The sequence below is a fragment of the Crocodylus siamensis genome, chromosome 6 (genome assembly GCF_052110815.1).
Source record: "Crocodylus siamensis isolate JL-2025a chromosome 6, ASM5211081v1, whole genome shotgun sequence".
Taxonomy (NCBI): Eukaryota; Metazoa; Chordata; order Crocodylia; family Crocodylidae; genus Crocodylus; species Crocodylus siamensis.
In genome coordinates, this window is record NC_143400.1 from 91368618 (window position 1) to 91383543 (window position 14926).

The 14926-nt window shown below is 46.4% G+C and overlaps 1 protein-coding gene across 1 annotated transcript in view; it reads right to left on the bottom strand.

The window, feature by feature from the left end:
- Positions 1 to 203: 203 nt before the first annotated feature.
- LAMP3 (lysosome associated membrane protein 3) overlaps positions 204 to 14926 on the bottom strand; it is a 32274-nt gene continuing 17551 nt past the window's right edge. Inside the window, exons 6-7 of the mRNA XM_090054556.1 lie at positions 4561 to 4728; positions 204 to 2485 (exon numbers count right to left, since the gene is read on the bottom strand). Coding sequence (XP_089910682.1) covers positions 4589 to 4728 — 140 coding nt within the window. The 3' untranslated portion in view covers positions 204 to 2485; positions 4561 to 4588. The remainder of the gene's footprint in view (positions 2486 to 4560; positions 4729 to 14926) is intronic.

Below are 14926 nucleotides of genomic sequence, written 5' to 3' on the forward strand. Positions count from 1 at the left end.
TAACTATGAAACTATGAAACCTAAAAGAAAAGGTTTGGTCACTTGCCCAAGATCACAGAGAGAGTTGCTGTCACAAGAACCAAGGATTATCAGGCTCCTAGACCATGTACAGGACACTAGATATGCGATACCTACATCTTTGAAAACGTAGGCGAGAAAAAGCACTTGAGATAAAAGAAATTCACAAAAATACACCTCTGTAATGAATGAACATTATCTTTATTACAGCAAGTCCAAGAGTAGAACAGTACAAAGTGTAGACTATTTTCACACCTTGGTAATTCAGTTAGGACCCATCCTTCAGAGTAAGATAACAGTTGAGGAGATGAATTAAATGCCAGCAGTCTCTATACTCTCAGGAAAAATCATCTAAATCCACCTCTTCACTCCTTGGAGAAGTTAGCAACAGATTTTTAGTTCATGAAGAAATTGGGGACTATGGAAATAAAAAAGCTGCATTATAATTTACTCAGCATTTTGGCTAAGAACGAAGTATGAAAAATGCTTTCATATGCTGTGCCATGCACTTGCAATAGGGTATATGAAATGATCTGGGCTGCAATTCTTAATGGAGCATCAGGCATTTGATTCAGGTGTTCTTCTTATTTAGGATCCTGTAGGTAGATTCTAACTTGAACTCTATATTGTGATGCTGTTCATAGAACAAGTGCCCAGTTTGGGGAAGAAGCAGCCATAGAAGGGTAGGTTTCAGTAGGCATCTTTGCATCGCTGATCTGTGCAAGTCTGGAAACACCATGCAGGGAAAGAGGTATGTAAAAGAAAAGGCTCAGTGCCAATAGTAGTCTAATGGTGACTGCATGTCTATTTATACAAGACATTTTATAGCAAGATCTCCTTGAAAACCTCTCCAGGTTGCTCCTTAGGGACCCACATTTGGTATGGAATGTTTCTTAAAACAGAACATTGAACAGTCCTGCAACCAAGAGGCAATATATCTATAGGGCCCTCCTACTGAAGCAGGAATGCCCTAGGAGCTTTGTTATATAAACACACCCTTGGAAGATAAACTACCCACCAAACATTAAGCTAAGCTCAGGCAGGAAAGGAACATGTACATCTGCCCAAAAAAAAGGCATGTATTCAGCAATTTAGGGTGCAGTGTGGCTACCCCATTCTGGCTCCCCATAAAATTCAGGCAAACAATATTTCCTGATGGATCAATTGCCTTTGCAGATGTCTTTGGTGCAGGTTGTTCATGTTTCTTGAAGAAAGCATATACGGTGGGGATTGAGGCAGGCTGAGTGTTGCAATTGGGTTAGAATATGACTGCACTTTAAGGGTCAGAATCTCAGCTGGTGCAAATTAGGAAAGCATGCTGGATGTTCCACTGGTATAAATCACCAATCTATAACGACTATATATTGAGCTGCATCTTTCACTGCTGTGTATCTGGCCCTAATGCCACTTTTGCAGTATAGATTGCACCTGTGCTGTGCGATGCAATTTCTGCTCTACTCATGGCATGGAAAGGAGCTGAGACATTTTTTCCAAAAAATAAATGCAATAGGAAAAAGCGAGCAAGTAACATGCAATCCACCTTCCCCACCACCAACAGTATGGCTAATTCTAGTCAAGAATAGGCATAGAATGCCGTAAGACTGACAGAGGTTGCCGGACAAGTAAACAGGAATTGTCAGCCATTAAGAATACTTATAGCAAGAATAAAATCACATTTTACAATGCTGTATCAAATATTAAAAGACTGAAGATTAATTGATAAATGCTCACACACCAATGACCAAAACAGAAAAAACATCTTATGGTTGATACAAGATTGGAAACCACTCAGATCAGGTAGCCCATGTGAGATTTCAGTGGATGCTAGCTATTTACAAGAACGCTATGCAAACCTTAATTATAAATGAAAAATAAATCTAAATTAAACAGGTCGGAAGAGTTTGGGTGCTGAGCTACCTCAGTAATCCAAACATCTGTGCCAATATGATTCCAGTAACAAGCTCAGACAGTAGCATCTATGTTGCATGCGCTTGGCCAGGTCATTTTTCCAATATTTTTTTTCCTTATATTAACCCATTTCTTTAGTATGTACTATAAACTGTATTATAAAAATCAGGAAGCTGGGTTTTTTTAAAGAAGAACTGAAAATATTATTTTGACGTGCAAGTGAATTATAACACAACTGTTCTCCTTCCTTTTAGATGCATATACTCAGTATAATGAGCAGATACTTGACTTCAAATCTAGACTTACACACTCTGTCATTTTACGTTGCTCTAACAGCTTTGTTAGAAGGAAAAGTTATGCTAGACTTGAAACTCTCAGAGCAATCCATGTATCATCGTTGTCACCGATACGAAATTATTTTGATCAGCCGCATTCTCTGGTATGCATGCAGTCAGCGCTGATGGCAGATCCCACAAAGGGTAACTCCCATGAGGACTAAAACAATCACACAAGCCAATTGTAAGGTCACCAATGTTGAAGCCAGCTGGGTACTTGTCCACTGTTAGGGGAAAGAGTAAATAGGATAAAAGTTGAGTGAAGTAGACAGTGACTGAGCCCTTCACTATGGAATGACTGAATGCTGAAACATTTGAGTCACTTGATCATTTCCAGCACTCTGAAAGGCCCTCATCTTCCTGTTTGTCATGTTACTTTACAAAAATATCCAAGAGTCTTGCCTCTTTGATGATGGATTTTTGTTTCAGGTTCAGATTCAGACATGCTGCAAAACTTTTTCATATTTACAAGCAAGAGATCCACTAAGAAGCATTTATGGGAAACCACAGTCACTTTTGTAGTTTGATTTTAAGCTCGGAATAAACCACTATCAACATCAAGAATAGCAGACCATCATCATTTAGTAATTCTTACAGCGGAGGTAAAGTTTCTTTTTTATTGCTTAAGTGAGCAAGCACTTACTGGTTAAGTGAGCACTAGTAAAATATCAAAACTACCTTTAAATGTACTTAAGATTTAAATAGAAGAGGCCAGATATTAATCTTGGTTATCTTGGTGGATGTCCGGATAATTCTACTGCAGTGAATTATTCTGATGTATGTCCTTACTTGACCAAATTTTGGTCCAAGTGTTGTTTATTGTTGCACTTTCCCCCAAATTAAAGCAATAGTGAGGGCTTCCCTAAATACCACCCTTTGCTTAATAAGGGCCCACCCTGAAAGCCTTTGCAGAGGAAAGTCCCACTACCAATGGAATTTAACCCATTACTTTTGCTGTTAGCAGGCCCGATTTAACAGGCGCCTGTGGTTCATTTCTTTTCACTTTAATGTGGTTTTTTGTCACAGTGGGTTGGGACTTTTTTGTATTGTTTTAGACTTTGTAAGTCTTGTACAAGATGGAGATCTGAATCCTCAGAGAATATTGATTTTAATATCATGTCAAGGTCAATCACTATTATATCGTTTGATTAGTGGAAAAGAGAATATAAACCATTGCAATCCATGTGCTTTAAACAAACCTCAAATTATTTCATGTGAAAATTCAGTTTGTAAGCAAACAGGATAAATTTCAACCTCATGCTCAAGGCCTGTGCACCACTTCTGTCCCACAGAAGTCCTGAGAGCACAGCTTACAGGGCTCCTTTTTGGTTCACAGACCTTGTGTGAGCACTCTGTGACAGATACCCACTGAATTCTCTGTATTTCCAGTAACTATGACATAGTTCTACACTTGGAACAGAAGAAATCACAGTATTGTCATCACGGCAGAGAAACAATTACTGAGGCTACTGGAAACCACTGTGACTATTCTGAAGAGGAAACCACTTGAATTAGGAGCTTCCAGAAGATCATTTCTTGGAAGTTGATCTAATTTTTTACTAATTCTCGCTTGCTTCTATCCTGTTATAACCATACATACTAGTAACGCATCACATTAGCCTGTAAATAGTGTTTTCAGGTCCTCTATTTTATATATCTCTAAGCTTGGCGCTGATATGGCATTTACGCTGGTGAGTCTTTTATAGCCAGCTCTGGTTCATTTGTTCCCTCCTGCAGGCAGGCGTTTAAAGAAATGCATGTTCTTAGAAGACATCGTTCTTTTTCTTTATTATACATCTTACAGATTTGAAGTAAGACTCTCAAGACAGCAGTAGAAAAAGCAATAATAAAAATGTTGCCTCTGGAATGAGGATCAAACCAACCATATCTGGCTAGGAAAGTGCCACAGCACTGTTGCACCACTCTACTTCTTGTCCTGCAACTTCTGTACATAGTTCTGTAGTTTCCCATGAGACCAGCACCGAGCATTGGGTTAATAGAATTTCTTGTGATTATGCACCCATGGGTTATTCACTTCCATGCCCAATAAGTGATCATACACCTGGACCTTCCCAGTGTTTCTTGATCCTCCACCTGAGCACCTAATAATTTTGCATTCTCTTTTCAGGCACGCCTTAGATCGTCAGTGTCACTTCTTGCACACGTTAAAGCATGTATAAGTATGCCCCACTTTTAAACACGTGGTCTTAGCCCATATATATAAAAATATATATATAAAAAGTCTGTGACTTTACCATGGGCAGCCAAAAGCCCAGATTCCAAAGGCCACCATACTTACTGCACATACAGGGAAGCACACTGGCAATTCAGATGCGTTCATATCCTCTGTTTGTCTTCCTTCTGGCAATCAGTATCGTGATGAGTGCAATGACAACGATTGCCAGGATACTCAGGGCCACTATAACAGGAACTGTTTTCTTGTTTCTATCCAGGGGACATTCTTCCTCTGCAATTGAAGTTAGAGCACACAGCAAAACATGCCCTTAGAAAAGATGCTAATACTTTGTTACAGCAAAACATGCCCTTAGAATAGATGCCAATATTTTAAAATACAGATACCAAGGACAGCCCAGGATCAAACTTAATCGGTTTTCCCTTGTGGAGGATCCTATCACCCAGGTCTACCTCATGGAAACAGCTATGTTCTTCACAGAGAATCTACTTCACAGTAGCTCTTTTACAAACAAAATCCATTCTAACACATTCTGCTAGAGGGACATGTGATGTACTCAGTGCAACATTAAAAATAACGTGGAAGATACATGTGGAACGTGGAAGACATACGTGGACTCAGATCAGAGGATAAATTAGATAATATTAAATGAATTACAAATCTGGTGGACTCAACAAGATTTCTCAGGCAAGAAACGTGATGGTTTTTTTTTTTAATTAAAAAATCTGATGAAGAATGTATCGCATTTGAAAGGTTTTCTAACTTTATTCCAGTCATGCACTTGGTCCAATAAATGATATCACCCTCCAAAAGTCCTGTTTGAAAAACTTGATTAGCTATATGTTACCTCTTACCATTTGTCAGCCCTTACGCAAGTGTTACTCCCTTTGAATTCAATGGGAATGTTGTTTGATTAAAGATGTAGTGGAGTTTGACCGAAGACTTACAGGTCTAGGCTAAATGATAGGTCTGCATGAGAAAGAGCTGAACAAAGAATTCAGAGTCTGGCCCATTGGCATAAATGGACATTTACAGGGTCTTTATAAAGTCCTTGTGCACTTTTAAACTTTAATAACTTAGCTTGTAGGTATGATAGAAAAAATCTATAAAAGCATTTAAAAGCAAATTTATTAAGGTTTTAAGACAACTGGAGTACACAATGCTAGACAACATAAGTAATAAATTTATTCTTAAGTAAGATGGAGCTCCGTGCCACTACACTCTGAATGTACGACAGCTCCTAAATAACGTCTTCCCAGGGGAGTGGATAGGCAGAGGTGGACCAATTTCTTGGCCACCTTGTTCACCTGACCTGTCGCTGTTGGACTTCTTTTTATGAGGACGTGTTAAAAGTGTGGTTTCCTTGTCAAAACCATGTTCTTCGGTGGAACTTAGGGCTCAGATCACCAATGCAATTAGTGCAGTAACTCAAGAGTAACTGGGAAACGTTTTCAAGGAGTTGGAAGATCGGATTGAGCACTGCATCATGATGGATGGTGGTTATGTTGAAGTCTAGCACTGTGTACTCTAGTTGTCCTAAACCCTTAATAAATCTGCTTTTAAATGCCGTTTACAGATTGTTTCTATCATACCTACAGCTGAAGTTATTAAAATTTAAAAGTTCACAAGGACTTTATGAAGACCCTGCATAGCACTAAGAATGCCATGACCTAGCTTATTTACAGATACAGTGCAGCAAGTGTAACACTGAAGGGGAAGAGGGGTAAAGCCTGGGTTTCACTGGTGATGATCAACCCCAGAAGCTGCAAGACACACTCCTCTGATTTTAATGCATGATCAGGGAGCTGCTAACATGTTAGGCGGGGTAGCTTCTTCTGATCAATTAAACCTCCTCTGTTTAATCAAGAATCACCACAACTCAGCAGTGTGTCCAGCTTACACCCATGATATGCTGGCATCCAAGTAACTCTGCATGAATCTTCCTAGGACTTTGAGCATGGGGAAAGGGCAGATGGTGATTGTCCTTCAGAAAAAAAAATAAGTCTGGTGTGGACAGCTGTAACAACTGAGGCCTTTCAAATACCCTTGAAGCACTTCAGAAAGTGAGACCTAGACAATGCATATGCCCTTTGAAGCCCTCCAAAAATGGCAGAAATACTCCAAAAGTAACACTGAAGGAAACAGGTTCTATTTAGAAGTGTTTAGAAATGAAGCACTTCCTCTTACATATGCACTCTCTACTAAGTGTGATCGGGGACCTGTGGGTCCAGTGGTCTGCCAAGGCGGGGTGGAAGGAAGTAGGACACAGTGTTACTGAGCACTGTGTTACTGAGCACTTTCCTGTCTACTTCATCTCCATTCTCCAGGCGTGCCCCCTCCCCACAACCAGGACACCCCCATGCCTCCCCACTGGAACTGGGAGACTATGAGCCCCCTGCTGAAATCGGGAGACGCCAGAACCAGAAGACCAGAGGCCCTGCGCCCCAACAGGAACTGAAAGAAGCTGTACTCCTTCCTACACTGATAGTCTGCTCTGCTTCCTTCCCCCATGGTGGTAGGGAACAGAGCCACAGGGCATCACAGTCCCCTGCCATGTCCCCTAACTGGAAAGCATGCTGCTGTATGCAGCTGCAGTGACTCTGAAGCACTCCAGCCAGGACAGCAAAGCTGTCTGTGACTGAAACACTCTATTTCTGGAGCACAGCTGCACTCTGAAACGCTTCAGATGTTATATCTGCCCACACACATGTGCAGTAACTATTGCATCATAAAGTATTAGCACACCCAAATGATCCATAGTTTCATAGTTTCTAGGGTCGGAAGGGACCTGAGCAGATCATCTAGTCCGACCCCCTGCCATGGCAGGAAAGAGTACTGGGGTCAAACAACCCCAGCAAGGTGATTGTCAAGCTTGTCTTAGAGACCCCCAGGGTAGGGGCCAGCACCACTTCTCTTGGAAGCTGGTTCCAGACCCTAGCCGCCCTGACTGTGAAGTCGCGCCTCCTGATATCTAGCCTAAACCTACCCTCTGCCAGCTTGTGACGGTTATTCCTGGTCACTCCTGGCGGTGCTCGGGGGAACAGGGACTCCCCCAGTGCCTGCTGGTCCCCTCTGACTAGTTTGTAACAGGCCACAAGATCCCCCCTCAGTCTTCTCTTTTGGAGGCTGAACAGGTTCAGGTCCCGCAGCCTGTCCTCATAGGGCCTGCCCTGCTGTCCCCTGATCATATGAGTGGCCTCCTCCGGACCCCCTCCATGCTGTCCACATCCCTCCTGAAGTGCGGCGCCCAGAACTGGACGCAGTCCTCCCGCTGCGGCCTGACCAGTGCCACATAGAGGGGGAGGATCACCTCTTTGGACCTGCTCGAGATGCATCTGTGGATGCATGACAAGGTCCGGTCGGCCTTCCTGACTGCCTCCCCACACTGCCGGCCCGTGTTCATCATGGAGTCAATGATGACCCCCAGATCCCTTTCTGCCTCCGTGCTGACAAGAGGGCAGTTCCCTAACCTGTAGGTATGGAGCCGGTTGTTCCTCCCCAGGTGCAGCACCTTGCACTTGTCTGTGTTGAAACCCATCCTATTCTCGTCCGCCCACCCCTGTAACCTGTCTAGGTCTGATTGTAGCCTGTTGCATCCTTCCAGTGTGCCCATGTCCCCCCACATCTTAGTGTCATCAGCAAATTTGAACAGGTGCTTTTTACCCCCTCGTCCAAATCACTGATGAAGATGTTGAACAGTGCGGGCCCGAGGACCGAGCCTGGGGGACCCCACTGCCCACGTCCTTCCAGGTTGAAGGACCCATCCACTACCACCCTCTGGGTGCGGCCCTCCAGCCAGTTGGCGACCCATTTGACTGTGTGGGTGTCTACACCACAGCCCCCCAGTTTCTTAATGAGAACGGGGTGAGAGACAGTGTCGAAAGCCTTCCGGAAGTCCAGGAAGACTGTATCCACTGCTACCCCTGCATCTAATGATCTGGGGATCTGATCGTAAAAGGCCACCAGGTTGGTCTGACAGGACCTGCCACTGATGAGCCCGTGTTGGTTGCCCCTAAGCATGCAGTCCCTTGCTGGCCTCTCCTGGATGTGTGCCAGCATAATTTTCTCAAACAGTTTGCCTAGGATCGAGGTAAGACTAACTGGCCTATAGTTTCCCGGGTCGTCCTTCCTGCCTTTTTTGAAGATGGGGACCACCTTGGCCCTCTTCCAGTCCTCCGGTACCTCACCAGAGCACCACGAGTGCTCATAAAGTTGTGCCAGGGGACTTGCAATGACCTCGGCCAGTTCCTTTAGGACTCTAGGGTGGAGATCAGCCAGGCCAGCTGACTTGAATACGTCCAACCCCTCCAGAAGCTCCCTAACTAAATCCTCGCTAACCCGCGGCCCAGGTGTGCCTCCCCCGGGGCCTGAGGGGGGCCCAGCAGGGAGGTGGCTGTTCTGGTCCCTACTTAGGAAGACGGAGGCAAAGAAATCGTTAAACAAGTTAGCTTTGCCATCTGTTGTGACGACCAAGTTTCCCATGGCGTCCTGCAAGGGCCCCACATTACCCGGGACCTTCTTTTTACCCCCTACGTATTTAAAAAAAGACTTCTTATTGTCCTTAATGTGGGAAGCTAGTCCCAGCTCCATCTCTGCCTTGGCCTTCCTATCTACCCCCCTGCATCCCCGAGCAACTACAGAATAGCCCTCCCTGGTGATGACCCCTTCTTTCCATTGGGTATAAGCCTCCTTTTTAGCAAGGAGACATTCCCGGATGCTTTTGGTGAGCCACAGAGGCTTGTGTGCTCTCCTGCTCCCTTTGATCCTGGTTGGGATTACCTTCCTTTGGGCTTGGGGATCGTCTCCTTAAGGAGCAACCACTCTCCTTGGACACCTGGCTCCCCTCCCCTCCGGGACCTCAGCGCTTCTCCAACTATCCTCCTTAGCTTGTTGAAGTCTGCCCTCCTAAAATCTAGGGCCACTGCCTTACTGCATGCCTTTGCCACCTTGCGCTGGATGGTGAATTCCAGCAGGCGATGATCACTGTCGCCCAGGTGGTTGAGCACCCGCAGCCCCCTCACCGGGCCATCACCCGTGGCCAGCACTAGGTCCAACAAGGCGTCTCCCCGGTGGGGCTGTGCACCTCCTGGGTTAGATGGAGGGTCCTGCACTCTGGCCAAGAACCGACGTGAGCGTTCAGACCTGGCTGACTGCTCTTCCCAGCAGATGTCGGGGAAGTTCAGGTCCCCCATGACTACCACCACATCCTTAGCCTTCACTGCCTCTGTGAGCTGACCCAAGAGTTCCTGGTCAAGCTCTTCTCCCTGGTTGGGAGGTCTGTAGTAGACTCCCACCGTGAAGTCCCTTTCCCCTCGACTGCCTTGTACTCTAACCCAAAGCACTTCAGAGTGCCCCTCCCCTGGCTCCTTGCTAATTGACGAGGATGTGCATTCCTCCTTAATATAGAGTGCCACGCCCCCACCTCTCTTTCCTATCCTGTCCCTCCTGTACATTCCTTCCCATGCTGTTCATTTTATTCTTAAGATCAGCTCTTTTTAACCTCCTGGTAATAGTTCCTACATTGCTGCAAGCTGTGGTGAAGCATGGTATGGTTTGGGCATCTCAGCAGAAGGGAATCTTTTCAGCAGCCAAATGTGGTTAATCTGGGGAATTTTCTGGAGTGCAAGACTTCCCGTGTAACTGCAGCAAACCTGCAGTGTCTGTTTCTAATCCAGACGCTGTTGCTGGACCAGCCTTATGATTTTATCTGAGGCTTCCTGCAGAAGCCTGATGCACCCACGGTCTGCTGAATGCTGCCGCTCTCAGAACAGAGCTGTGGTGAATCTGAGTTGTGTGAGAGACGGGCGTGAGCTGCAAGTGCACCTCTGCTCTGCATTCCTCCGTTCCATAGCCTTGGGTCTGGAACTGTTTTAAGTTTAAGTCCACCTTTGGTCTGTGAGCTTCAAGAACTTTTCCCACTATAGGGAAATGCAATTTAGAAGCCACCTCTAGGCGTTTCCAAACTCCAAACAGGTTAAATGACTCACTGATGCAAAATGCCATTGTAGTGTGTGCAAGCCCGTTAGAATCTCAAACCAAATTGCCACTGGCATTTTCTTTCTTCCTTTTTTTTCATAAGCAAATGTGGAGCAACAGAAGTGAAACTGCTGCGTCTCCGAGACCTGATGTGAGATGGCCTGCTTCAAAGCACCAGCTGTTACTGTGGATTTCTGCATTTGGCATCCACAGGATGTCTCACTCTCTCTCATCCTGTTTCTTGACCACTGGAGAATTCCTCTGAATGCAATATGCCTTCTCAGCTTTTTGCCTCACATCAAATGTAAGTCATTTTGGATTAGCAGACTGTGTCCTGTTCAGGCAATCTCTGGTCTCATACAACACTTAGAAACATGGCTCTACCAGAGGTTAGATCCAAACAGATCCACCCTTAGGGGAAATTAAAATCTGAATTTAGATTTCAGCTTGAATGCTATGAGCCACATAAATTGTTTTGTACCATGGAAGACTTTTTTTTTCTGAGAATAGGTGCACAGATCCAAAGAAACACCAGTTCAATCTTACAACATTTACTGATTTTTTAAAAAAAATTTTAAAACATCTGCACAGGAGGAAAAAACCCTCCACGTGTGTGTGTGTGTGTGTGTGTGCGCACACGTGCATGTCAACACACATGCGTGCCTGCACACGCACACACACAAACACACACACTTTCCCATTAAGCTACTTTTTTTTAACTGAATGAGAAATACCCGTCTCCCTGAGAAAGAAGGAACAGCTAAAATGGTGAACTAACAAAGGAAGAACAGTTTAATTTTAACAGGCTCTGAAAAATAAAAGAGGCTGCAAAGAGGAAGAAATACGGAGAAGGCAGTGTTTTCAGAGCAAGTAGAAAGACAGGAACAAAAGAAAAACTGTATAATTTCTTAGTGTGTGAAAATGGCAGGAAGGATGAGATCCTGTTTTCTGAGGTTCTAGTATGGTACATCCTAAAACATAAGCACAAAAATGTAGGGCTGGAAGCGGCCTTGGGAGAGTATCAAGCCTAGTGGTTTTCAACCTTTTGATCTTGCAGCCTACGCCCATCCCCAGGAGCACCTCTGTTGCCCCATGGCTGACCTGCCACCACACGACCCTCTTCCACTCCAGCCTGCTTGCCAGGGAAGCTGCAGAGACAAACAGGATAGCTCTAGAATGGAAGCAGCACAACTGTATCTACCTGGCACTACACCTGGGCTAACGAGCGGGGGTGTAGCTCTCTATGTGAAGGAAAGCTACATGTCCCTGGAAGCTGATGTTGGCGACCGGCATGGACAGCTAGAGACCCTCTGGGTAAAAATTCGTGGGGAGTACAGCACAGGGGACACAACGGTGGGAGTCTACTACAGACCTCCCACTCAAAGTCCCGAGCTTGACCAGGAGTTCGCCCGGGAACTGACTGAGGCCGCTTGCTCCAGGACCTTGGTTGTCATGGGTGACTTCAATTACCCGGACATCTCGTGGGAAGATCACTCAGCAAAATCCGAGCGGTCGCAAAGCTTTCTCTCGTGCGTGGATGACCTCTACCTGACCCAAGAGGTTTATGGGCCAACGAGAGGCAAAGCGCTGCTCGACCTGGTACTGGCTACTGGGGACGACCTAATCGGCGACCTAGTGATTGATGGGAAGTTGGGTGACAGCGACCATGAGCTGATCACCTTCACCATCCGCCATAAAGCTGGAAAGTCAGTCAGCAACACAGAAGTCCTTGACTTCAGAAAAGCCGACTTTGACAAGCTCAAGAGGCTTGTTGGTCAGGCCCTCAGGGACCGTGACCCCAGGGAGAGGGGAGTTCGAGAAGAGTGGTTGCTTCTCAAGGAAGTGATCCTCAGTGCACAAGCTAAATCTATTCCAACACGGAGGAAAGGCAGCAAGAAGGCACAGCAGCCCCCCTGGCTCTCCAGGGACCTAGTGGACCTCCTGTGGCTAAAAAGGAAAGCCTACAAAGGATGGAGGACGGGATTCACCTCCAAGGAGGATTACTCCGCGCTGGTCCGGTCCTGCAGGGAGCAAACCAGGAAAGCCAAGGCTGCAGCTGAACTCCAACTAGCTTCAGGCATCAAGGACAACAAAAAGTCCTTTTTCAGATATGTGGGGAGCCGGAGGAAAAGCAAGGGCGATGTTGGACCCCTGCTAAACCAGATGGGACAACTGACGCCCAGGAAAAAGCCAACCTATTAAATAGGTACTTTGCATCAGTCTTTCATCAGTCCCATGGGACGCCCATGCCTGCTATGGGACAGGGAGGTCCGGGTGATGGGGATCCCCTGCCCTCCATAAATGCTGACCTTGTGAAGGAACACCTCGAGAAGCTGGATACCTTCAAGTCAGCTGGCCCTGACAACCTGCACCCCAGGGTACTCAAGGAGCTGGCGAGCGTCATAGCCCAGCCCCTGGCATGGATCTTTGAAAACTCCTGGCGCTCTGGTGTAGTGCCCGAAGATTGGAAGAAGGCCAATGTGGTGCCGATCTTCAAGAAAGGGAGGAGAGTGGATCTGGCTAACTACAGGCCCATTAGCCTGACTTCTATCCTGGGGAAGATCTTAGAAAAGTTTATTAAGGAGGCCATCCTTGAGGGACTGGCCCAGGCTAACATCCTAAGGGATAGCCAGCACGGGTTTGTTGTGGGTAGGTCTTGTTTGACCAACCTCATTTCCTTCTATGACCGGGTGACCTATCACCTGGACAAGGGAGAAGAGATTGATGTCATATATCTTGACTTCAAAAAACCTTTGATCTGGTATCCCACGATCACCTCTTGGCCAAACTGGCTTGGCTCCACCACAACCGCTGGCTGGGAAATTGGCTCCGTGGTCGGACCCAGAGGGTTGTGATTGATGGCAGTCACTCGTCGTGGTGCCCTGTGACCAGTGGGGTCCCTCAAGGCTCTGTCCTGGGACCCATACTGTTCAACATCTTCATTAATGATGTAGACATTGGAGTCAGGAGCGGACTGGCCAAGTTCGCCAATGACACCAAACTTTGGGGCAAAGCATCCACGCCAGAAGATAGGCGGGTGATCCAGGCTGACCTGGACAAGCTCAGCAAATGGGCAGACAAGAATCTGATGGTGTTTAACACCGAAAAGTGCAGGGTTCTCCACCTCGGGAGGAAAAACCTGCAGCATCCTTATTGGCTCGGCAGTGCTACATTGGATAGCACTACAGAAGAAAGAGACTTGGGGGTCATCATTGACCACAAGATGAACATGAGCCTCCAATGCGAAGCTGCGGCTAGTAAAGCAACCAAAATGCTGGCTTGCATCCACAGACGCTTCTCGAGCAAATCCCGGGACGTCGTTCTCCCCTTGTACTCGTTCTTGGTGAGGCCGCAGCTGGAGTACTGCGTCCAGTTTTGGGCCCCACAATTCAAAAAGGATGTGGAGAAGCTTGAGAGAGTCCAGAGGAGAGCCACGCGCATGATCAGAGGTCAGGAAAACAGATCTTATGACGACAGGCTGAGAGCCATGGGACTCTTTAGCCTGGAAAAGCGCAGGCTTAGGGGTGATCTGGTGGCCACCTATAAGTTTATCGGGGGTGACCACCAGGATCTGGGGGAACGTCTGTTCACCAGAGCGCCCCAAGGGATGACGAGGTCGAACGGTCACAAACTCCTGCAAGACCGTTTCAGGCTGGACATAAGGAAGAATTTCTTTACTGTCCGAGCCCCCGAGGTCTGGAACAGCCTGCCAGCGGAGGTGGTTCAAGCACCTACATTGAACACCTTCAAGAGTAAATTGGATGCTTATCTTGCTGGGATCCTATGACCCCAGCTGACTTCCTGCCCTTTGGGCAGGGGGCTGGACTCGATGATCTCCTGAGGTCCCTTCCAGCCCTAATGTCTATGAAATCTATGAAATCTATGAGTTCTGCCTTTGTCACAGCTAATCACAGTTCTACCTACAGTAGCTCTGATGCTTCCAGTGGTGGAGAAAGTGCACGTGGAGAAGCACAATGCTGGGAACCTCCAGGGGTTGGCCTATCCCCTCCTATAACATGCTTGTAGCCCACCCACAGCATTTCTGCAGGTCACTGGCTGAGAGCCACTGATCTACTGCGTGCATATGCACCAGGGCGGGATCGCCTTATGAAAATTGATGTCATACGCTCAGAAACACAGGGTTGTGTTGGAGGTGGACTTATCTGTGATTGTATCTGTGGTCTGCAAATATATGGCCCTTCCCCTTCCCATCAGGTATGACTAGGCTGCTTGATTAGATTGTTGCGCCTCTTTACCAGAGGGAATTAGGCAGGGAGAAATACGCGGAGATGAGCTTTGCAGTTAGATCTAACCCCAGAAGGGATGGTGGCTATTCTGGCCGTGTCTTTACTAATCGCAAGTTCCATTGTCTCTACATCAAGCTGAACTAAATGTTTCATCTTCTGCACTCAGATGTGTCCCCAGTTTCACTGCTCCAATAGGAAAGAGTCATGGGAAATTATTTTCAAGAGACAGGCGTTCTCCACAGAAGATT